A 24,096-nucleotide genomic window follows, 5' to 3' on the forward strand; every position below is an offset into this window, starting at 1 on the left:
AAAAATTAACAAAACATAGCTGTTCCTTCAGTGTATCGTTACAGGATCGGATGTGGGAATACTGTTTCTTGAGTGTTTGGTACTTATTTTTAATATTAGACGCTTAAGGCACTCTTCTCTTTTTGTTTCCAGAACAGCAGCTACGCTTACTATCCGTACTATTAGTTTGTAAGGATTACCACCGTACTATTAGATGTAAGATTCACAATAACCGCAATAGGCTTCACTTATTGCAAACTAGAACGTACTATTAGCTTTATTATATTATAAATTAGTAATAATTATCGAATTCTCGGGCGAACACGTTTTTTCAGTCGATAGTTTTCAGTTCACTGTTTTTCTATCCGCTATCACTGACGTTTCGTGCGGACAAGGTGTGATACAGCGGTACCTACCGTCGCTGTGGTTGAGTGTGTTGGTGCGGCGCGACCCAGTGCGAAAAAACGGTTTAACACATGGTTGCGACACTCCCCCGCAGTACTTCGAGGTTACTGCTCCGAAGTACTCACGTTTGCACCGACGTCCAACACCGCGATCTTCACGGCTGGTCTCTCAAGAACTCCAGTTGCAGTCTGCACCAGTGCACGACGAACCTGTCCATCCTTGGACCGGATTGCATGTACCACCCGACCTTTCGGCCAGCAGTTCCTTGGCAGTGTCTCGTCCACGATGATAACGATGTCTCCTTCCTCAATCGGCTTGGCACGGTTAAACCATTTTGTCCTTCGTGTGAGTGTGGGCAGGTATTCCTCTACCCAACGCCGCCAGAACCGGTTGGCGTAGACCTGCGACATTCTCCAGGTGTGCTTCAGAGCGTAGCTGCTGTCGTCATATGCGATCGGGGGCTTTGAACCGTCTGACGACCCGATCAAAAGGTGATTCGGAGTGAGCGCTTGCGATAGCTCGTCGTCTAGCGGTAGTTCGGTTAGTGGTCGAGAATTAACGGTAAGCTCGATCTCCGTAAGCGTGTTCCGTAATATCTCGTCTGTGGGTGTGCGGGTGAGTTGTAGGTGCTTGAGGGATTTCTTCACGGACTGAACTAGGCGTTCCCAGGCTCCGCCGAAGTGTGGTGACGCCGGAGGGTTGAACGTCCATTTCGTATCAGTGGTGACGAAGTGTTCCATCAACTTGTCCTGGTTCACTTGCTGCAGGGCTTCCTTCAGTTCGCGGCTGGCTCCGATGAAGTTGGTGCCTCGATCGCTGATGATCTGAACCGGGGCACCTCTCCTGGCGATGAAGTTTCGTATGGCGAGAATGCATGAGTCGGTGGTGAGGCTGTGTGCGACTTCGAGGTGTACTGCTCGCACAGTTAGACAGGTTATGAGTACACCCCATCGTTTCTCGGTCCTCCTACCGATAACTACGTGCATCGGTCCGAAGTAGTCGATACCAACGTAGGAAAATGGACGGCAAAATGGCTGTAGGCGTCCAACCGATAGGCCAGACATCTCGGGGGCTTCTGGTTTCGCTCGAAGAATCTTGCAGTGCTGGCATCGGTCACGGACACGGTTATAGACCGATTTCAATGCCGGAACGTAGAATCTGCGGCGGATTTCGTTGAGCGTTGACTGGTGATTCATGTGGCAGAACTTTTGATGAACGCTGGCTATGATAAGGTCCGTAACCAGATGTCGCTTCGGAAGCAGTATCGGATGCTTCGTGCATTCCTCCACATGCGCACATTCGTCGATCCGACCATTCATTCGCAGCAAACCATCTTCGGCTAGGAACGGACTCAGCTTGTACAGCGAGCTACGCTTCGGCAACACGTTCTTCCACGACACCGGCTTCGGCTTCTGCAGCAGAGCTTTCTCCTCGGCGAACTCAGCATCTTGCACCGATATGAGGATGAACATCTCCGCTTTTCTCAGCTCCTCTTGCGTTAGCGGTCCAGTAATGATGGGCTCCTTCGACCGCCCCCGACGTAGATTCGACGGAAATCGTTGAATGAAGGCAACGTGTCGAAGAAGACGGTTCCATCTCGAAAAATCTTCCCACCGGAATAGAGCGCGTTCGACGGAATGGTGCTGCACATGCGCCCGTATCTCCTCTGCGGTATGATCGAACTTGGACTCGATGACTGGCCATCCCTCTTTCGGTCCCCACAGGAACTCCGGAGCACGGAACCAGCGACTGCTAGGAGAAAGATCCGGGAGATTCTGCCACTTTGTTGCATCGTCAGCGACGTTCAGCTTCGTCGGAACCCAGTTCCATTCCGATGATTCCGTCAACTCCAACATTTCACTGATCCGTACCGCAACAAACTGATGATATTTCCGGTGATCGGAATTCAGCCAACTGAGGACGTTGCGTGAATCCGTCCAGAAGAATCTTTGCGTAGGCTTCAGCTTGTGCGTCTCCATGGCGTCGTTCGCTAGACGGGCACCGATGACTGCTGCCTGTAGTTCTAGTCTGGGAATCGACACGAATCGTAGTGGAGCTACTCTAGTCTTCGCACGGATGAGCGCACACTCAACCTCTCCATCCTCTTCGAACCGCAGATAGGCGACTGCAGCGAAGCCGTTCTCCGACGCATCCACAAACACATGCAGCTGAATCGAATTCCGCTCGCTTATGCTCGTCTTCGATCGGTAACACCTTGGCACGCTGACCGATTCCACTTGCGGGAGGACGCGCAACCAGGTCTGCCATTTCTCGAACTGCTCACTTTTGATGGACTCGTCCCAGCCTACAACACTTCGCCAAATCTCCTGCAACAGTATCTTCAGGAACATTAAGAAGTGCGCCAGTAGTCCCAGCGGATCGTAGATGGTCATCAGCGTGCTTAAGATCTGCCTCTTCGTTGGAACGATGTCACCTTGCAGCAGCTCGGCGTTGACTCTCGGAGGAATTTTGTAGGTAAACGTATCAGTCGCTGTACACCACCACATGCCAAGAACCTTCTCCGTGGCCATCTCGCCCGAAAGATTCAAACTCTTCTCCCCGGGACTCGCATCCAACTCCTGCAGCACTCGATTCGAATTTGATAGCCAGTTCCGGATCTCAAAGCCCGCTTCTGCGTGGACGTGCCGGACATCTTTAGCCAACTTTATCGCCTCTTCTTCCGTCTCTACGCTTGACAGCATATCGTCGACGTAGTGCTCCTTCACGATTGCTTCTACCGCTCGTGGAAACTCATCCTGGAACCGCTCCGCGTTGTAGTTCTTCACGTACTGCGCAGTACTTGGTGAACACGTCGCTCCGAAGGTCATCACTTTCGTAACGTAGACGTCTGGGCTGCGATCTTGCTCGCCGTCCCGCCATAGGAATCTCAAGCACTGTTGATCGAACCAGTTCATCAAGATCTGCAGAAACATCTCCCGAATGTCGCCGGTGATGGCTATACGGAACTCCCGGAAACGTTGTAGAACGAAGACCAAAGAGGTGAGATGATCAGGTCCCGTTAATAGAAATGAATTCAGGCAGAGTCCTAAGACTTTAGCTGCTGCGTCCCAAACCAAGCGCATCTTTTTCGGTTTATTTGGGTTGACAACCGGAAAGATTGGGAGATACCAAACCCGATCGAATTTCTCGGCTAACTGGTTCTTCGTCAGCTTCTCGATGTACCCGGCTCGTTCGTAATCCCGAATCTTCTCCTTCACCGCTTCAGCCAACGCCGGGTCCCGCTGCATTCGCTTCTCCAAACAGATCAGCCGTCTCATCGCCATCGGTTTGCTGTCCGGCAGTCGAACATCGTCACACCGCCAAAGCAGTCCGGTTTCCATTCGCTTGCCCTTCACACGCGTCAACGATTTCAGCAACTGCTCCGCTCGCTCGTCGTCCTTCGATAAGAGAGGTTTAACGGAACTCATTACTCCCGTGCTGTCTAGGGACATGTACGTTTTCACCATGTTATGAAGATCCGCGTCACTTTGCTCGCAGCACGGACACACGTGAATACTGTGGTGCGCTGTGAAGTTCGTCGTTGGATGAGATGTCGTAGAGCATGGTCCGAACACTATCCATCCTAGGCGTGTTCTAGCGGCAATCGGTTCGTCTTTGCCACCTTCCCTGCTGTCCAACGCCTGACCCAAACGGCAGTTATCTATACCGATGAGTATCCGCGGCCGAACGTTGTGATAAGAATCCGCTGATACGCCGTCCAGGTGCTCATACTCGGATGCTAGCTTTGCCATCTTCAACGTCTGCTGCGGTAGCGACAGATTCTCCACCGTGTGGACTTTCGACAGTCGGTATTTCTCTCCACCGCGCGTTCCGGAAATGTCCAGAGGTAACATCACGGACTTCATCTCCTGTCGTTGATGATCTCCCGTCCAGCCTAGGCACAACGGATACGACTCTCCGTCCAGCTCCAACTCGTCTAGTAAGCTGTGCTCCATCAGCGTCGCCGATGAGCCTTCGTCCAAAAATGCGACAGTGCGAACGAGCTTGCCTCGTCCGTGTAGGATGACTGGAACGTAGCGGAAGAGAATCTTGCTGACGTAACTGACGTGAGTGTTGCACTGTTCGACAGGTGTTTCTGCCGCGCCTTGGGAATTCACCGTTGAGGAATTTTCTGCTCGCTGGTATCTGGAATCATCATGTAGCAGCTCATGATGCATGTATGAACAGCCGTTTCTTCCGCAAGCTTGCTTCACTGCGCACGCTCCGAAATGCTTCGCCAGACACTTCCGGCACAACTTGTTCTGCTTCTGCGCTGCCCATCTTGCCCCGATATCCAGGTCTTGAAACTTCCTGCATGATCCCACACTGCTACATCCTCCTTGGCAAATGACACACTGTTTCGACGCTGCTGGCTTCGTTGTATTTCTGGGGTACGTCGTAGAGGCCGTCGATCCTGCCGCCGCTTGACTGGAGCTGGATTGGAGGTGAACATGAACTTCCTCCTTCCGTATACGCTTCTCAGGCTTGCTAGCGTACGCACTGATCGTTGATGGAATCGTTACCACGCATGCCGCTTCCACGAGTATCTCCAACCATTTGCTGAAGTCATCGAGTGTCACCGCCTGTAACGTTGAACGATGTTTCGCCCAGTCGAGCTTCACGGTTGATGGTAGTCTTTCGACGAGCTCTTGAAGAAGTGCCACGTTGCACAAGTGCTCGTTTAGTCCACTTGCCACGATCGTCGCACACATGTTCTGGACTGCAACACCGAAATCGATCAGAGTTCCTAACTTCTCCGTCTTCGGCGATGGCATTTCCCGAATCTTGCAGACTAGCGAGTGGACGATAACTTCCGGCCGCCCGTACAGCGTTTTTAACGTCCTAATGACACCTGCAAGTCCCGCTGGATGCAGTAACCGGCTTCGAACGGTCTCGAGGGCTCTCCCCTTCAGGCTACGCTGGAGTCGAAGAAGGTTTTCTTCGTCGCTGAAACCGCACATCCTGGTACTGCTTTCGTACGTCGAAATAAAAAGAGGCCACTCTTCCGGATTGCCCGAAAACGTAGGCAGCTCTTTCGTCACTGCGTGCCGCGCGGCCAGTTGACTTCGGCTGAGCTCGTTGGGATCGGAATCGGATACATTTGATCGACTTCTGTTGATTTCCATCGCCCGAATTCGCTCCTCAAGAGTCCTCGTTTGCTGATCCTGCTTCTTCGACATCTCCGCGAGCTGCTTTTCCATTTTCTCCATCGCCATTTTCACTTCATTCGATGACCGGTTGTTCGTTCCTCCTACAGTCGTCGAATTTGCAGACGGTGGAGCGGTCGGAATGCTCAACTCCTCGCGAATTTCTCTCTCTCTGGCTTCCATACGACGATCAAACTGGATCTTGAGATCTGTCACCACAGACTCCAACTGACGATCCTTTTCTGTAAGCAGCGCCTGGTACGTACGCTGCTGTTCTTCAAACTTTGCCTGCATCTGGTCCAACTTCTTCTGGAATTCGCTGAGTTGTTTAGCTTGCTCTTGTTCGCCCGTCAATTTTGGACCCGTTCCATTTCCTGCAGGATTGATGTTGACCGATGAGATTTGATCTGTCCGTTTTGCCACGCACGCTGAACAACTCCAATCTACCTCCTCGATGTCTTCATTCACACCCACGCACTTGAAATGGAACCACGATCCACAATCGTCGCAGCTAACCATCCGACTATCGTCCGGATCCCGGCACATACCACAACTCACACTTGGCTTCTTTGGCGCCATAATTCCAGCTTCCCCGATCACCATAAACGAATTTTTTAAAATGTTCCTTCAGTGTATCGTTACAGGATCGGATGTGGGAATACTGTTTCTTGAGTGTTTGGTACTTATTTTTAATATTAGACGCTTAAGGCACTCTTCTCTTTTTGTTTCCAGAACAGCAGCTACGCTTACTATCCGTACTATTAGTTTGTAAGGATTACCACCGTACTATTAGATGTAAGATTCACAATAACCGCAATAGGCTTCACTTATTGCAAACTAGAACGTACTATTAGCTTTATTATATTATAAATTAGTAATAATTATCGAATTCTCGGGCGAACACGTTTTTTCAGTCGATAGTTTTCAGTTCACTGTTTTTCTATCCGCTATCACTGACGTTTCGTGCGGACAAGGTGTGATACAGCGGTACCTACCGTCGCTGTGGTTGAGTGTGTTGGTGCGGCGCGACCCAGTGCGAAAAAACGGTTTAACACATGGTTGCGACACATAGCAGTGTTTCAACAATTTTTTTTAACAGAAAGTAGACACTTTGTTTAAAAAAAGCTCAAATTTCAGGACTCTCCCATTCTAAAGATACAGTAGTTTCTCGATTTTATCGCTATTCGATTTTATCAATACTCGCCAAATTCACGCTCGATTTTATCACGGTTATTGTTTCGATTTTATCACGATTTTTAAGAAATCATTCAGAAACCATTACCAGGTCCTTAATTTTCATTCAAAAGCATAGAGCGTCTTTGTTTATGATATTTTTTATGGTTTATGTTATAGTATATAGGTATCCAATAACATGAAAATGACATTGAACTGCTTATTTTATCTGTATAGTGTTTAAAATCGTCGTTTGGATTTTAAAAACGCTTGTAATAATCGACACAAGTATTTTAACGTCACGCTGATGCTAGTGTTGTTACTTGGGTTGGTAAGTCGCTTCAAAAAATTGAACTTTTTTGGTTATGCGAATAAAAAATGTGGGTGAATTTAAGCGTTTTTGAAAAGAGATAAGGGTCTCTGATTTCTTTGTTGAACTTGTTTATTTTAAAGAGTGGCGTGCGTAATCCTTATTGGATAGCCTTTAGTATTGTCTGAATGGATAATTTTGGAAGAATAAAATAAAATTCTGCTAGCTTTGTCTGAAAATATGACTAAGATTTCTGTTTTTCTACATATAAAGATTATCTGCCCATAAAGAAAATTTCGCAAAAACACACTAAAAAAGTCTAAGTTGAGCAAATTTTAAAACATTTTTCGAATAAATATACTTTTTAGTTCATCAAAGGTGTTAAGATTAAAATATTGAAATTTGAAATAAGCAGAAACAAATTTTTTGATGTAATTTTTTTGAACTTTTTTTCAAAATCGAAATAAGAGATAACGACTGTTAAATTTCCATCAAAACAAAATAATTCACGTTAATTAGATGTAGACTATCAAATATTTCAAGAAAAAGCCTAAAAATTTGCTTTAGAGAAGAATAATTTGAACTGAAAACGATTCTTTTTGTTTAGTAATCTTTGATAATTACGCCTTATGATCGAAATTTATTGATACAAAACGTTTCCACTACTGAAAATATTATAAATTATTGATTAAAGACAGTAAAAATACTTTTTTCTACTTTAATTTTTAGTTTCACCAAATTCACGGTTTCGCCATATTCACGGTAAATTTTTTTTTGACCGTGATAAAATAGCAAAACTACTGTAGGGAGGGGGGGGGGGGGGGGTTTTGGAAACTTATTTTTCCTAAAACATTTTTGCTTGAACTATGCTTATGTTGTTTATTACAATAAAAATCAACGGATCATATGTAGGTCCTAATGATAACTTAATAGTAATTACAAAACAAGATAAAAATTAACATAAAAATTAACACAGGTTTATACAGTTCTTGAAACAGTTAAAATTTTTCTCCGGAACACGTTCCTCGAAACATCGAAGTCGAAATGCTCAGAAAAGCGATTGAACGTTTTCAATATGCCGATAAATGCGTTGTTTGCTGTGTGGAAGAGTTCCAGGTCGTCGGCATATGCAAGTTTTTTGCAGTCAAGGAGCGAGAGTACGTCATTAAAATATATCACGAAAATTAGTGGTCCTAAATGACTTCCTTGAGGCACACCGGAGCAGGCAAGAAAATAATTTGAAAAAGAGTCACCAATACGAACGGATAACTTTCGACCTGTTAAGTAACTGTGGAACCAGTGCAGAAGGGATCCACAGAAACCCAGACGTTCCAGCTTTGCGATAGCGATATCGTGGTTCACCTTGTCGAATGCAGCAGAAAGGTCAGTATAAATGGCGTCAGTTTGGGTTTTCCTAGCAAAGCTGTCTTGCACAAAAGATATGAAGGCGAGTAAGTTAGTAGTCGTGGATCGTTTAGGCATGAACCCGTGTTGATCATTGGAAAGTTGGTGCTTGAAGAACGAATTAATGGGATCCATGATAACCAATTCAAACAATTTGGCTATTGCGCATAGAGCTGAAATTCCGCGGTAGTTGTTAACATCTCTCTTGTCACCCTTCTTGTGAACAGGAAACATGTAGGCTTCCTTCCACAGTGAGGGAAAGATTCCGACATCCAGCGATGATTGGAAAATAAGCCGAATAGGAAACAGCAAAAATGGCATAAAACGCTTCAAAAAAGTAACAGGTATACCATCCGGGCCCATAGATGTAGAGTTTTTCAGCTTACCTGTCGCTTTCGATATGGATGCATCGTCGATTATGTTACCGTTAAACGAAGAACCTATAGGCAATATATTACTCACAGCTCTAGCCAGTTGCTCAGGAGAAATGGATTAAGTTGTAAAAATGCTAGAGAACTTCTCGGCAAATAGATCACAAATTTCGGGATCAGAGTTCACTGTGTCGCTATTCAGGAATATGTGAGACGGAAGCCCTGATTCTCCCCGCTGATTTTTCACGTGCTTCCAAAAAGATTTCGGACTGCTCTTGAAATTCTGTTGTAACCGATTAATATAATTCTGGTAGCAACGCTTACTGGCTTTCTTATAGGCAGAATTCAATTTGCGATATATGTCCTTAGTGTGGAGGGACTTGTGCTTGTTGTAGTTGCGTAGTGCGCGCTGCTTGGCCGTCTTAAGTCTCCGAAGACTTCCAGTAACCCAGGGGGTCCGTAGATTGGTAGCCGTGCTGCGTTTTGGCACATGACGATCGATGATATAATTCAGGATGTTCGCGAACGTCTCGGCAAAGATTTTAGTTTGGAACTTTGTGTATGCATTCATAAAGAAAAGAAAAAATATGTAGGTTCTATCTATTTATTCAGATTTTAGTTATTTCACATAAGAAGTTATTCATTTTGAATCCTAACTTTCAAAAATATGTCCTAGTAGCTACTAATTTTTTATGAAGTTAGAAGATAAGAGATTTTGAAAGCTCCATTACGAAGCAAAAACTTTGTTTTGAATCAAATAAGCAAATTTAAAGTTTATTATTTTTACCCACACGCATAACCATTTTAAGCATTGGTGAACTATATCAAATATGTTTTAAGAGAATCAACTCTTGTATACGTGACATAAATTAAAGATTTTAGTTTGGAACTTTGTGTTTGAAGAGTCTGCAATATAAATAATGTTAAACAACAACCCGTAAAATATATTTCTAGCTTAATTTTCACCGGAAGTTTCAGAGCTAGGTCTACGTCAACATAAAAGTTTGATTAATTTAGTTCATTTTTAGTATCCTGTGAACAACTATTTTAAGATAAAATTATAAAATTATATTAAAAAAATTTATTATATTTGTAATTTATTTTGGTTTGTGTTGCCAAATTGACTCTGAGAGAGTGTAATATTTTAATTTTGAATCAAGATTCTTTATTTTTTTTGTAAATTAATTTTCGGCATATCGGTGAAAATGTACATATTCTTAGAGAAAGAATATTAGGATTGAAAATTAATGAAGATGGATAGAAAATTTAGTAGAACATTTAAAGATGTTGAAAAGAGCAAAAGAGCATTCATTATGCTTCATCAATTTTCAATTCTGATATTCTTTCTCCAAGAATATACATTTTCACCGATATGCCGAAAATAAATTTACAAAAACGGTGGTTAACTTATCTTGAGAATCATGAATCATAGTTATGAAACTGTGATCTGTTGCTTATTGATTCCGTAATGGAATTCTCACATTGATATTTTAATCTTTAATGAAACTTATCTTGAAGCTGAAGCTGAATTTTTAATTTTAATTCCGAATCTTAATCCTGCTTTTTCAATCTGAGTTAAAAAACTGTGCTCTGGATTTTTGGACGATTGTTTAATCTGAAGTCCAGATAATAATGTCTATGAATTATGAACCAAAAAGCAAAATTTGTATCAGAACCCCCAACGAGGAACCTTTTATTCGAATTCTGAATTTTTGGATTTCATCACAATTCTTTCATTATTCATTCATTCTTAATTCAACTTGTGAAACCAAATGAAAATTACGTAGGAAGAACTGTTTCATCATTATGAAATTTAATTGATTCCAATTTTAAATAAGAATTAAAAGCATAAATTTCAAATCCAAATCTTTCAAATGGTTTGTAATTTCGATTTTTTTCTTTCATACTGCAAAATGATGAGTTTCAAATTTGGATATTGCCACTAATTTAAGCTTGAAATGCAAAACCAAGATTCGATTCAGGATTTTGTCCAAACCGATTTAAACCCGAGACTTTAATTTCAAAATTTTCCTCAAAATCCAGCCAATATTCGTGCAAAATTGGAAATTATTCAATGCAAATTCATAATTTTAAAGACTCAATTCTATTTTTTTATTATTCCAACAAAGCGGCAAAAATCGGAAGAAATATGGGCAATCTGGCAAACTCAATATAATCTTGTTAAAATTGGATATTCGGAACGAAATTTTTATCAAACAGTGAGTAATTTTTTTAAAATTGGTTGTAGAATTGTGTACCTGGAAAAAGATTTCACGGATTTGGCTTTTGTCCCGAGTCGAGATTGTTACTTTTAAATCATTTTGGTCGTTCTCAAAAAATTTATTAGGAAATTGAAATTATGAGTTTGGAGAAGAACATTTCGCTTGGCAATTTTGGACCCTCATGGGGGGAGTTTAACCTCCAAAATCCCCCCCGTTCCTACGTCCATGGATTCTATATTATGCGTTACAAAAAATTTTCAACACAGCGGCAATTGTTTCATTAAACCGGGGAAAACCGTGCATTCAATTTCAAATACAATAATTTTTAAATAACGTTTACATGAGTAAATTTGGGCTTTCAAGTTTGTATGAAAAAATAGGATATTTTGTATTGAAAAATCAACAACATTTTTGTGTCTACTGTAGAACGGAACCAGCTGATGTTAAATTTATAAATTCCTTAAAGAAAGTTTTCCGCTGAACAATTCTTTCGAAGACAATAACATCGTATCTTATTAGGCAAAAAAGTTATTAGCTGTTCAACAGGGGTATGTCTTTTGGCATTGATAAATAATTAATTCAATTGACATCACTGCTGGAGCCACACGAAGTATTGCATGAAAAGTAGTCATACAATACCTCGCTAGGCATCCAGCAGTGAGGTCCATTGAATTATTTTTTTATAAATGCGAAAAGACATACCCCTGTTAAACAGCTAATAACTTTTTTGCCTAATACCATACGAAGTGTCGATCTTCTACAACGTTGTTCAGCGGAAAATTTAGTTTAGGTATTTTATCAATTGGCACAAAAACCACCAGCTGGCTCGGTTCTACAGAAGAAATAAAAATGATGTTGAATTTTCAGTACAAAATATTCACTTTTCTCATACAAACCTAAAAGTTCAAATTTACTCATGTAAAAGTTACATAAAAATTTTGCAAAAAATCATGGATGCGTTTTGGACCAAGTCAAAGCTTTTTTGAACCCAGGTTTTGGGAAATTCAAAAATGACCCCAAATCGACTCAGTCTGAGTAGTCTTGTGAAACCCAAAATATTATCTACATAGATCGAAGATCCAAAATTAAGATTCCGAATAGCACCAGGATAAAGAATTCATGATCAATGATCATGATCCAGAAACGGAATCAGTGTGGAAGATACAGAATTCAGGATCAGAATCATGATCCAGGATCAGAATCAGGGTTGAAAAAAAGGTTCCAGATCATGCTATGATAAACTTAAAGAATATTGTCAGAATTAGAATCAAGTTCGAGATCACCAGGATCAGAATCAAGATCAGGGTCAGATTCCGAAATGCAAAATTTAGCTCATTTGTTCGTATCTTGCAATTGAAATTACTTCCTTAATTCAATTAAACGTCATACATAACTCTCTTGGCGCCTTCCGCCAAAGTACAATATGTAATCAGGAATGAATGGCGCTCTCGGGCGAAAGGAGACCCTTCGTCGTTACTTCATCCGGGCTACGAACCGGTTTTGAAAAATATAAATTCACCAAGTTTGCGAAATCCACCCGCTGTGATGTCAGACGCCAACGCCAACCCCACCCCCGCGTAGATAATGTCTACCCTTCCAGTTGGGGGTGTGATGTTTTGGTAGCAATATTACTGTTATTTCTCGATAGGTATCCACCAGATAACATTCACCGGGCCCAAGACGTCAGACGAATGGAGGAAACGCTCAATTTATTTTCTTGTCGTTCATCATCATGCGCGCAGTCTGTGTCTGTTTCTGTGGCAGGTCGCTATTGAGTAAAGTCGAAAGTGTTTACTATTTTAGCACTGATAGTGATCGTTTCGACAGTTTAAGGGTGTGTTCAGCTTTTGCTCCGCGTTGGATGGAAGACAAGCTAAAATGGTAGCTCTAGGCCCAGTAGGTATCTTATCTTTTCCTCAATCGAGCGCCTCCGTGACGTATACGGGGGCCAAATCGGTAGCAGACAAGTCAGATGAGTCGCGAATGCAATTGGTGAACGATTTTGGTATTTCTTTTTATCTAGTCACTTAGTTTGATACGCACTGATTGTTGGCATTTGAAAAGTAGAGAACGATACGATAACAACCAGGAAAATGACAAAAAAGGTACAAGCAAAAGTTTGAATTGACAGAGGTTGTTTTAATCAATAAAATAAGTTTAAACATTTTCACAGGGCGGAAATGAAGTAATGCAAAGTTAGAAGATGTGATACGGTCAAAATTTGGTCAATATCAACTTGACGTATTTCTTTCAATTTTGCATTTAAAAAACCTGAACACCCCTCATTTTGAAGATGTGTGTGTGTGTGTGTGTAGAATGTTGCTTCTATTTTGATTTTGGAATTCACTCTTCAGTTGTCAAAATACCGTCCAAGGAAGAAGAGCAGCATATCAAAATTTTGCTTGCGCATTGCGAAAATCCGAGCTACTCGCACGAAAAGCTGGCAAATTCGCTAAAAGTTGCCAAATCAACCGTTACAAATGTAATTAAAGTGTTTGGGGAACGTTTTTCGACAGCCAGGAAGTCTGGATGGGGGGAAATCGAAAACCGGAAGACGCTGAGACGACAAAGAGATTTGCCGGTAGTTTCAAGCGAAACCCTAACCTCTCTCTCCGAGATGCCGCAAATAAGCTGGGTGTATCGTCTACAACCGTGCATCGAGCCAAAAAACGAGCCGGACTATCGACTTACAAGAAGGTAGTGACTCCAGATCGCGATGATAAACAAAATACGGCGGCCAAAGCGCGATCCCTGAGGCTGTACACGACGATGCTGACGAAATTTGACTGCGTGGTAATGGTCGACGAAACCTACGTCAAAGCCGACTACAAGCAGCTTCCGGGGCAGGAGTTTTATACGGCAAAAGGAAGGGGAAAGGTAGCAGATATATTCAAGCACATGAAACTGTCAAAGTTCGCGATGAAATATCTGGTTTGGCAAGCCATCTGTATTTGTGGCTTGAAAAGCAGCATTTTCATAGCTTCCGGGACTGTCAACCAATAAATTAACGTGAAAGAGTGTTTGAAAAAACGTCTGATGCCTTTCCTGAAGAAACACGGTTGTTCCGTACTGTCATGGTTGGTCCGCACCTCTCAAATCCGACAGTGCATTGTGTAAATCGCACCGTTATCTTCTAGGATTTGTAGAGCACCATACTTCCTTCCGAAATGCTCTACACTCATTTCCGAGTTCAACCGAAGCCAAGTGTTATGCCCATCTCGGTTTTGCTTGAGGAGGATGTCTATTGCTACGACAACAAAGACACGCCCAACGTTCGAGATCTCGCCAATGAGGACTCGATGTCCAACTGACAGCAGCTGTGGGACAGCTCAACGAGAGGAAGGTGGACCCATCGTCTGATCCCGCACATCGGGAGCTGGATCGGAAGAAGGCACGGTGAAGTGGACTTCTATATGACGCAATTCCTGACTGGTCATGGATGCTTCATGAAGTACCACTACCGGTTTGGACATGTGGCTTCGCCATATTGCCCAGATTGTGGTGATGAAGAGGAGACACCCGAACATGTGGTGTTTGTCTGTCCGAGGTTTGCGGCGGTACGTACTTCCATATTTGCCGCTTGTGGGCCTGACACGACAGCAGACAACGTTGTACAGAGGATGTGTGCGGATTCCAACACTTGGCATGCGGTCAGCGATGGGTTCACCCGGATCATGACTGCCCTGCAGAGGAGCTGGAACCAACGGCAGTCCGCGAACGGTGTAGGATGACTCCATCGGCGGGGAGCATCTGAGTAGTGTGCGTCCGATCCCCTGATCGAAGCTACAAAGATAAGGCATCATCTGCGTAGCGGAGGTCAGGGGTGCGCCGCGAACGTGTGTAGGATACCCCAATGTCGGGGGGTATCCGAGTTGTGCCGCTTCCTAAGAGAAAAACTGCGGGGATAAGACTTTACCTTCCTCGTAGCGGATCTCGGGGGAAGAGGGTTAACCACTGTCGGGGGATACCTACGGGTAGAGAGGCTCTCGACGCCGGGCGAGCCTCTCGAGTCGGTGTAGGATGTCGTCACCGTCGGGAAACATCCGAGTCGTAGCGTTCCAAGTCCCGAATGTGTGCCGTGACAGGCGCGAGTCTAGGATAAGCTGCTCTCGATTTGGCACACAACGGGCAGGAAAATCCGCGGGCAAAAAATCCTAGGGTTGCCAACCAAGGGGGATAAAGAAGACCGGACAACGGTCGGAGTAGACTGACCCCATCGACGGGGGGCTGTCGAGTAGAGTGCGTCCGACCCCACGGTTTGAAGTTACATAGATAAGACAATACCTTGTGCGTAGCGGATGCCGTGGGTGCGCCGCGTTCGTGAGTAGGATGCTCCACCTTCGGGGAGTATCCGAGTAGAGCGGTTCTCAACGACAGAAGCTGCGGGGATAAGACTTGACCTTTTTCGCAGTGGAAATCGTTGGGAAAGGGTTATTCCACGTTCGGGGAATACCCACGGGTAGAGTGGCTCTCAACGCCGGGTGAGCTATTCGAGTCGGAGTAGGATGACGTCTTCGTCGGGAATCATCTGAGTCGTTGCGTTAACTCCCGCGCGTGTGCCGTGACAGGCGCGAGTCTAGGATAAGCTGCTCTCGATCTGGCACACGACGGGCAAGGTGGCAAATTTCGAACCCTGAAGATAAGGGGTCGGGCTTCGAGTCGTTAGAGGAGAGGTCAGCCCTCAAACCTTCAGGCGGAGAGGTTTGTGTGGTCAACCCCGAGTCTGTATGATAAGAGGTCGGGTCCCGAGTCGTAAGAGGAGGGATCAGGCCCCTACCAACAAGAGGAGGGGTACAAGTGGTCACCTCGAGTCATTACGAGGAGAGGTCAGATTTCAAGTCGTTAGAGGAGAGATCGAGCCTTGAATCGTGCAGAGGAGAGGTAAACCTCGAGTCGATGCGAGGAGGGGTCGGATCTCAAGTCGTTAGAGGAGAGATCAGGCCTCAAGTCGCGAAGAGGAGAGGTTTGTGTGGGAATCTCGAGTCATTGCGAGGAGATGTCGGTTCTCAAGTCGTTAGAGGAGAGTTCAGGCGTCAAGTCGTAAGGATGAGAGGTTTTGCTGAAAGTGGTCTCGTTAATGAGTATTGCCTTGGAGCGCATTACCGCGAATAGACCTCCCACTATTGAAGCATAGTGTACTAAACAGTTCGAGGTGGGAACCAGGTCTGCGGCCCCAGGTGGAGTTTAGGGAGTAGGGGGTATACACGGAGTATATCATGAGTCTTCCCATTGTACCCATGGACCCAGAGTAGCAAACTGGGGGGACGCGGTGGCTCGCCGTGCCTTGGAATACAATCCGTAAACCGGGATTTACCACCAACTAAAAAAAAAAGCCGAAGCCAAGTGCCGAGCAAAACCGGTGCCCCAATAGCAACACTACTGTGTGAGAAGGAGAAATCCCGAAACACACAAATGAAGTACAAGTTTTTCCTTCTCTTCCTACCACAGTAGACAAACAAACAGCACAAAACGATTTTGCTTCTTCTTGTTCCTTTTCTTGTTGGGAAAGAACCAAACCTACTGAGTTGCTTTAGCGCTGCTCCCCTACACTTAATGTGATGATTTTTTTTCTCTTGCTCTCACCCTGGCAAAGCCTTCTCTGCTCTTTGATTGGGTGAACGCCCGGCGTCTTAACAGAGCAGGGCAAGTGTTTCAGAACGAAAAGTTCACTGAGTTGCATTTTTCAAGCCGCTCGGGGAGAAATGGACAACCATGCGTACTGTTTTGGCCGGATTTGGCATCTTGCCATTACTGTAAAAAGGCCATGGAATGGTACGCCGCCAACAACGTGCAGGTGGTTCCCAAGGACAAGAACCCTCCCAACACGCCAGAGCTCCGCTCAATTGAGAAATACTGGGCTATTGTCAAGCGGAACCTAAAGAAGATCAAAAAAACTGCTAAGAACGAGCAGCAGTTCAAGGCAAATTGGCTTTCAGCGGCGATGAAGGTGGACAAGGTGGCTGTATAAAATCTGATGACAGGGGTTAAGCGTAAGGCCCGGCAATTCGGATTTGGAAAAGCGGAAGCCTACCTGAATATTTTTCCTGAATTTTATACTAATTAAACCTAAAAAAGAAATTTAATAAGATTTTTTAAATAAACGATTTCACCGATTTACACGCGTTTTCCCTTGACCAAATTTTGACCGTATCACCCTTTACATTAATTGTGTCAAATTTGTTACTTCATGAAACGAAAGATCAACAAAATGGAGTAGAAAAAATAAATAGAAATTCTCTATAACTTTTTTCGCATAAGTTGAAAATACTCGTGGTCTTGATGAAAATTAAGGTTTTGCCTAAAACCACCGAAATGTTTTTAATGAATTTTACCTATTTTAAAAACGGATCCCAGCATTTAAAGATGATGGAAATAAAAATAATAAAATATTTAGTTTAGGGCACCCACATAAACATGATAAATACTCAATTATTTACACCTTGGAAAATGTGAATTTTTTGGCCTTGTGTCATTTATCAAAACACCTTTTGAGAGTGAAGTTGAGCATTGAGAAGAATAGGAAAGAAATATTCAAGTCTTAAATTGGTTTCATGAAGAATATTTCATTTTAGCATAAATTTTGTAATGATATATTTAAACAATTTTTTAATATTAAAAAGATTAGTAATAATGTAAAGGATACTAGATCTTATATATAAAAATGGAGGCATTTTCTTTGTAACAACATCACGTTAGAATGGTCGGTCGGAATGAAGTGAAATTTGGTATCCGAGGGTTTTTTGGGTCAGAGATGGTTTGTAAAATAGTTTCAAGAATCTCACTTTTTATGAAAGGGGGTCCCCATACAAAGTTATCTTTTCCCATCTTATATATAAAAATGGAGGCATTTTTTTTGTAACAACATCACATTTAAATGGTCGGTCGGAATGAAGTGAAATTTGGTATCCGAGGGTTTTTTGGGTCAGAGATGGTTTGTATAATAGTTTCAAGGATCTCACTTTTTATGAAAGGTGGTCCCAATACAAATTCAACTTTATTTGTTACGATTTCCATAACAATGCAGTTAAGGACGTGTAGATGAAATTAAACATTTATTACGATTTATACTTAAGAAGGTGAAACGAAGTTTACCGGGTCAGCTAGTTTTAGATATTTTTGTGATTATTGTGAGTATTTAACACCTGTCACATGGCTTATAACTTGTTGACGGGTTGGTTTCGAATTCTTAACTTATTTTGTTACATTTCTTAATAAAACCCCATTCATAAGGTAGGGTTTTTGTGTGTCAAGATTTGAGTTTCAATGCAAAAGGTTTATTGAATTGCAACTCTAAACTTACAATAAAAAATAAGTGTCAATTCTTGAAGGTCATAGAATGTCGTCAAATAAAATGTCTTTGGCCTAGAGTGATTTAGGAAAAAAATCCGCCGGAGGCGAGCAAAGTTTCTGAAATGTTTGTTCAAACTTATTTTCGAACATCTTTTGGGATCAAAACATGTCCGGTTACTACAGTGAGCGAAATAAGAATAGCACCACTATGTGTTTTGCTTGATAAAATATGAATGATTGAAAATTACGAAAATTTTCTTCCACAGTTTGTTCTGAATTGCTTCACGGATAAATCAAGCATAAGTTTACTTTTTTTTTGACGTAGAAATTGGCGTTGAGGACCAAAAATGTGAAAAAGGGGTGCGAAATAAGAATACCACCACTTGAGGTTTTCAACAAAAACAAGATTATTTTTAAAAATTTTTTGAGTAAAAGTGAATAATAATGCTTCTACGAATTGTTTGAATAGATAACTGCATTTTATGGAGTTTTCCAGAATTGCAAAGGTTTTCAAAGGTATTTAAAGGGGTTTTAGGATATACTCCTCTAGCGTTAAGGAATTTGATATTTGAGCTATAAAACTTTATCAAACTGCTTGATTTATTCATTAACATTCATAAGTATGATGCAAAATGATGAAACATAGATTTGAGGCTGAGTTTGAATCCAAAAAGCAGGTTGGAATTAAAAAATACTTTAATAGTCAAACAATATTTCTCTAGTTTTTAGTCATAGATGGCAGCACTATCTTGCCATTTAACCAAATTCATGCCCATTTTCGAACATCCGGGATTAATTAGGGAGTCCTGGATGATTTTGGTCAAGACATAAATACATGTACCGTGTGAACGCTTTGGAAATTTCTAGATCACTAAATCCAAAAAAAAAAAATTAGAATTGCATCAAGGTCACTATAAGTGAAGTTTTTGGATCGATTATGAGAAAAAAGTTATACTTTGCGATGGAGCTTGATAGACCAGGCGGCTAGCAGTATTATTGGTATGATTTGCAATTGAATCGGAAGTTGAGATGAGGAGGAATTCTGGCGGTTGTACATTTTTGTGCTGGTGACACTTTTGCAAATCCGGAAAAGCTTTCTGCAGCGTAAATTCTAACAAAACTGTGATGGGAAAATAGCTCAAAATGATGAATATGAGCCTGAATAAACCTGGAAAATCAATATTGAGACTAAATTTTGTTTTAACTGCAAGATAGTGCTGCCATCTACGACTTGAATCTGGAACCAACCTAATTTTTCTGATTCAAAATCAATCCCGCATGTTTGTTTCATCATTTCACGTCATTTTAATGAAGAAAGAAAGTAGCTTGGTAAAGAATTACAGCACAAATATCAAATTCCTTAACATTGGAGGAGCATATCCTAAAACCCCCTTTTAAAACCTTTGGAAACCTTTGGAATTCTGGAAAATTCCTTAAAATGCAGTTATCTATTCAAATAGTTCGTAGAAGCATTATTATTCACTTTTACACAGTAAATTTTTAAAAATAATCTTGTTTTTGTTGAAAACCTCAAGTGGTGCTATTCTTATTTCGCACCCCTTTTTCACATTTTTGGTCCTCAACGCCAATTTCTACGTCAAAAAAAAGTAAACTTATGCTTGATTTATCCGTGAAACAATTCAGAACAAACTGCGGAAGAAAATTTTCGAAATTTTCAATCATTCATATTTTAACATGCAAAACACATAGTGGTGCTATTCTTATTTCGCTCACTGTATAAGGAGTTTTGCCAAAACGATCGGGAGCCACGTTTTTAAAACTGTTCGATCATACATAACTCTCTTTTTTAATTCATCATCTGAAATTGCTTCAAAATAACGAAATAAATTATTAAATTACAGTTTTGGGTCAACTCATAAACTGTGCATATTATTTGGTCAATTTGGATCTGGTGGCCCATGATTCCCCACCATTTTTTAAAATCCCGAAAATACTCTTTTCTATAACAATCAGAACTCAGAAAAAATATTTATCGAAATATTAAAAAAATATCCTTATGATATGTTAGATATGTAGAAAACCATACCATTTCTTTTTCTCATTTTATCTTTTATAATAAAAAAGTTATGGAGCAGGAAAAAAGTTGCCCATTATTATAAAACACCTAATTGATTTTTTTTTTCATTAAAACATATTCTATAAACCCACCGTGACAGACATTCGTGCAGAATCAAGAGCGAATTTCCGACCGGAGACTTACGAGTCTAGTTCAGGTTTTTTTTTGGGAATTCCTAACATTTCATGGTATAATTCTACATTATCACGCTCGAACTCACCTCTTGAGGAAATCGGAATATTCGGCCTGCCGGATCAGCCCGGTGCGCATCATGATCGTCTGGAAGCATTGTCGCTCGATGGCCCATAGTTTGCAATCGGTGGCCGCAGTGATGGTCGCGGTTCGCTGACAGTGGTACAGGATGGCCAACTCGCCGAGCACCTTGGCCCCGGACAGGGTGGACAGGTACTTGCCCTCGCGGGATACCTCGACGCGGCCCTCTGCGTGGGGAAAGAAAGGGAAAATGGGAAAATTCAGTATATGAATATTTCAAATATAAAAATGATGAATGAAATGATTTTTTTTTAAATTAGTAATAGTAAACTTACACCCACAGATCAAACCTAACGCCAAAAATGGCATCCTCGCTTGGAAGCAAAATTGGCATAAGGAAACGCCCGTAAACGGAAGAAATACGAGGTTCCAACCGTGTGAAGCCATCAGCACCTCGAAAACACCGCGCGTTCCATTTGATGAACTACTTACGGGCGAATTGTAATCTAAATTTGCACTCATTAGTCAAAGCTATTAAAAGTTAATCAACTGACGACGAACACCAGAAGTGGCAGCCCGGCGGAACAGTTCCGAAACATGGGGGTTTACAACTAATTAATATTTCGGTGCCCATTAGCGGGCTCCCCTTTAAGCCAAAAATGAGAGAGAGAGCACGCCGGTCCAAATGAGCTTGGAATCCGGAGCATTCCGGAAAAAAAATCGAGCACACCACATTTTGCAAGAGCCAAAAAACTGACCAAGGGTAAAATTGCTTTCATGCCTCACATACAACGAGGAGGTATATGTACCCAAATACTTTGTAATAGGCACACTGGCCAATGGTTTTGTTCCGGAGAGCGACGCCGCGCTACTTGCCACTGTTTGGCTTTTGGTTTAGTCAAAACTTAATTACGAGGAAGCATTTTATTTTGCAAATGCGGTTAATTTCGGTTGCGCGCCAGTTGTGCCGCAAATAAATATTTGATGAATTGAACTGTTGAATTGTTTTGAATTTTTTCTTGTGCTGAATTGAAAAATAAGCGAAATAAACGTGTTTGCGAAGCATAAACCTCAAATCCAAAGAAAATATTAAACAAAACTTAATTTTTAATAGTTAAACGGCTGAGTTTTCCCCGGCCTAGTTCGAGTTCGCAAAAAACATTAACAGAAAAAAAGTTTCTCATCTTACGGTGGTGACTTTTTTGATCGCAATATAAGAAAAACGTATCTCTTCACATACTAAAAACTTTTGAAGCACTTTTATTAGAAACTCAAGTATTGGCAACACTTAATGAACCCTAGACCTTATAGAATTCCCATGGAATTATGAAAAAAATATCAAGTCATGTCTGTCCCATATGAAATATACCCGCAAAGCTGTCCCATATGTTTATTATTTTCAGAATGCTTTAAAATAGCTTTTCTGATTTACGTTAATTTTACAAATATTCATACAATAATAAGTGGTATGAATAAGAAAGTAGCAATTGCTTAGATAGCTTTTACTTGGCTCGAACTCTAGAATGGCAAAATTTGAAAGCATTTGCTCAACTAGATATGAATAAGCAGAGTAGAAAATTTACTTTTAACCAGCTCCGGATTAAATATATATAATATATTCGAAGTATTTGACTCACAAAACTGCTCGAAAATAGCAAAAGCAATTATTAGAGGTTTATTCATATCAGCCAATGTGTGCAATAAAATAAGCATTCATTGAAATCGAAAGTTGGACTAGATAAAACAGTACAATAAAGTCAATAATAACAATTTCCTAAATTTTTACAAGCTAAGCTTAGCCTAATGGGTAAATTCCACTAAACTGTTTTTTTTTATTTTTAGCTAGAGGTTTCTTGTAGCTCAAATAAAACAACTTTTTCGTTCAATACATGTTTCATATTTGTCGAATCAAATTTTTCTTCTTTTCCAATTTGATCGATAGATGCTTTCAGATGATACAGAACATTAGGGGTAATGAAGAATTAAAAAAAAACATACACTTACATTTTTGTAAAAATTTAGATCTATTGACGTCCGGAGTCAATCACTAACTTTTTTTAGATATGTTATCGGATATAAAGTTTTGAACAGAAATGATAATTTCGTCTTTATATAAACACTGGAAACATTTGGCGTTCTTCAGTTAGTGGAAGTAAGAACTGTCGGAAGATTTTTATTCACTAGCTCACAAAAAATTTAGCGAGAAAATTGATTTGCTTATCAAATGTTGACGGACTAGTTCGCGATAACCGGATCAGCGTTTTTGTGTCAGACTCTGTATGTATGTGTGGGAATTAAATTCCAAATGATCTAATTGAATTAAAAAACATATTTCATATGGATTTTAAATTTGAGTTTTAGTTATTTTCCATTCAAATTCAAATTTTCAAATTTCAATTCCATTTTAAATATTTGTAAAAATTGTCCTTTATTATTATTATTCATTAATCATGTAACGTAAGATACAATCTCATTATTTGTTACAATGTGAAATATAATTTGCTTTCCTAACCTAATGTAATATTCTCAAATATTCCGGTTTTACTATGGAGGAAACCTATGAATGACAGTAGATGATCTAAAAAGCATAAAAACGCTCGAAACGACCTATTAACATTTTTGTGAGGTGTGAGACGTGTGAAAATATCGAGTACACGAGTTCAACGCAACACGAAACCTGTCAATGATCTTGCAGGAGCGTTAAGACAAACAAAATTACCGTGGATCAATATACGATTTGAAAAGACGGAGTTTCGTTTATGTGTCTAAACTAAGGTTGCCACAATTTTTTTACCACGTACCCGGGCTGAACTAATCCGGACAAAAACCTGGCAAAATCCGGTCACTTCCGAATTGACGACCAAAAAATCCGGGAAATATCCTGGAAAATTTTGTCAAAACCCAGAAATTACTTAACAGAAATAAAAAAAAATTAAAATAATCTTCAAAACTCATCGAATAATTTTAAATCGTATTTTTCATCACATATGGTTTTTTTACTGATTTGCCAAATAAAGTGAAAAAATCCGGGCAAAATCCGGGCTCTTTTAAATTTTGTATTAAATATCCGGGCAAACACGTAATCTGGCAACCTTAGTCTAATCGTTTAGCTGTCAAGTTCAGTTTTTTTCAGCGAATCGATCGACCATCCCAAGAGAAAATTGTGTCCAAAAATATTTCCAAGATTTTCAGTATGGTTAAAAAATAAAATGCTTTTCCATCAAAATAAAGCTTGGGAGGAGAAAAGGAGATAGTCGATCTATTAACCAAAATAGCTTTAGGTTTTTCAGGATTGATTGACAGCAGGCTAGTTATCAACCAATCAAAAATTTTAATAACTCTCTCAAAAACCAAAAATACAGAGAAAAACAGAATTCAAAGAAAAACGTCAAAAAATCACCACAAAACACATAGCCCAAAAGAGAACATCATAACCCAAGTAGGCTGGTAACCATATTGGTAATCTTTTTCAAAATTATACCGCTTTAAAAGTTCGATCAGGAAA

At 41.1% G+C, this 24,096-nt stretch overlaps 1 protein-coding gene across 5 annotated transcripts in view; it reads right to left on the reverse strand.

Moving 5' to 3' along the window:
* The window catches only part of LOC129750167 (cGMP-dependent protein kinase, isozyme 2 forms cD5/T2), a 692,362-nt gene that overhangs the window by 72,959 nt on the left and 595,307 nt on the right, over positions 1 to 24,096 (reverse strand). For all 5 annotated transcript variants that reach the window (XM_055745419.1, XM_055745416.1, XM_055745417.1 and 2 more), the window contains one exon: positions 20,599 to 20,818. In XM_055745419.1, coding sequence (XP_055601394.1) covers positions 20,599 to 20,818 — 220 coding nt within the window. The remainder of the gene's footprint in view (positions 1 to 20,598; positions 20,819 to 24,096) is intronic.

The sequence above is a fragment of the Uranotaenia lowii genome, chromosome 2, assembly GCF_029784155.1.
Source record: "Uranotaenia lowii strain MFRU-FL chromosome 2, ASM2978415v1, whole genome shotgun sequence".
Taxonomy (NCBI): domain Eukaryota; kingdom Metazoa; phylum Arthropoda; class Insecta; order Diptera; family Culicidae; genus Uranotaenia; species Uranotaenia lowii.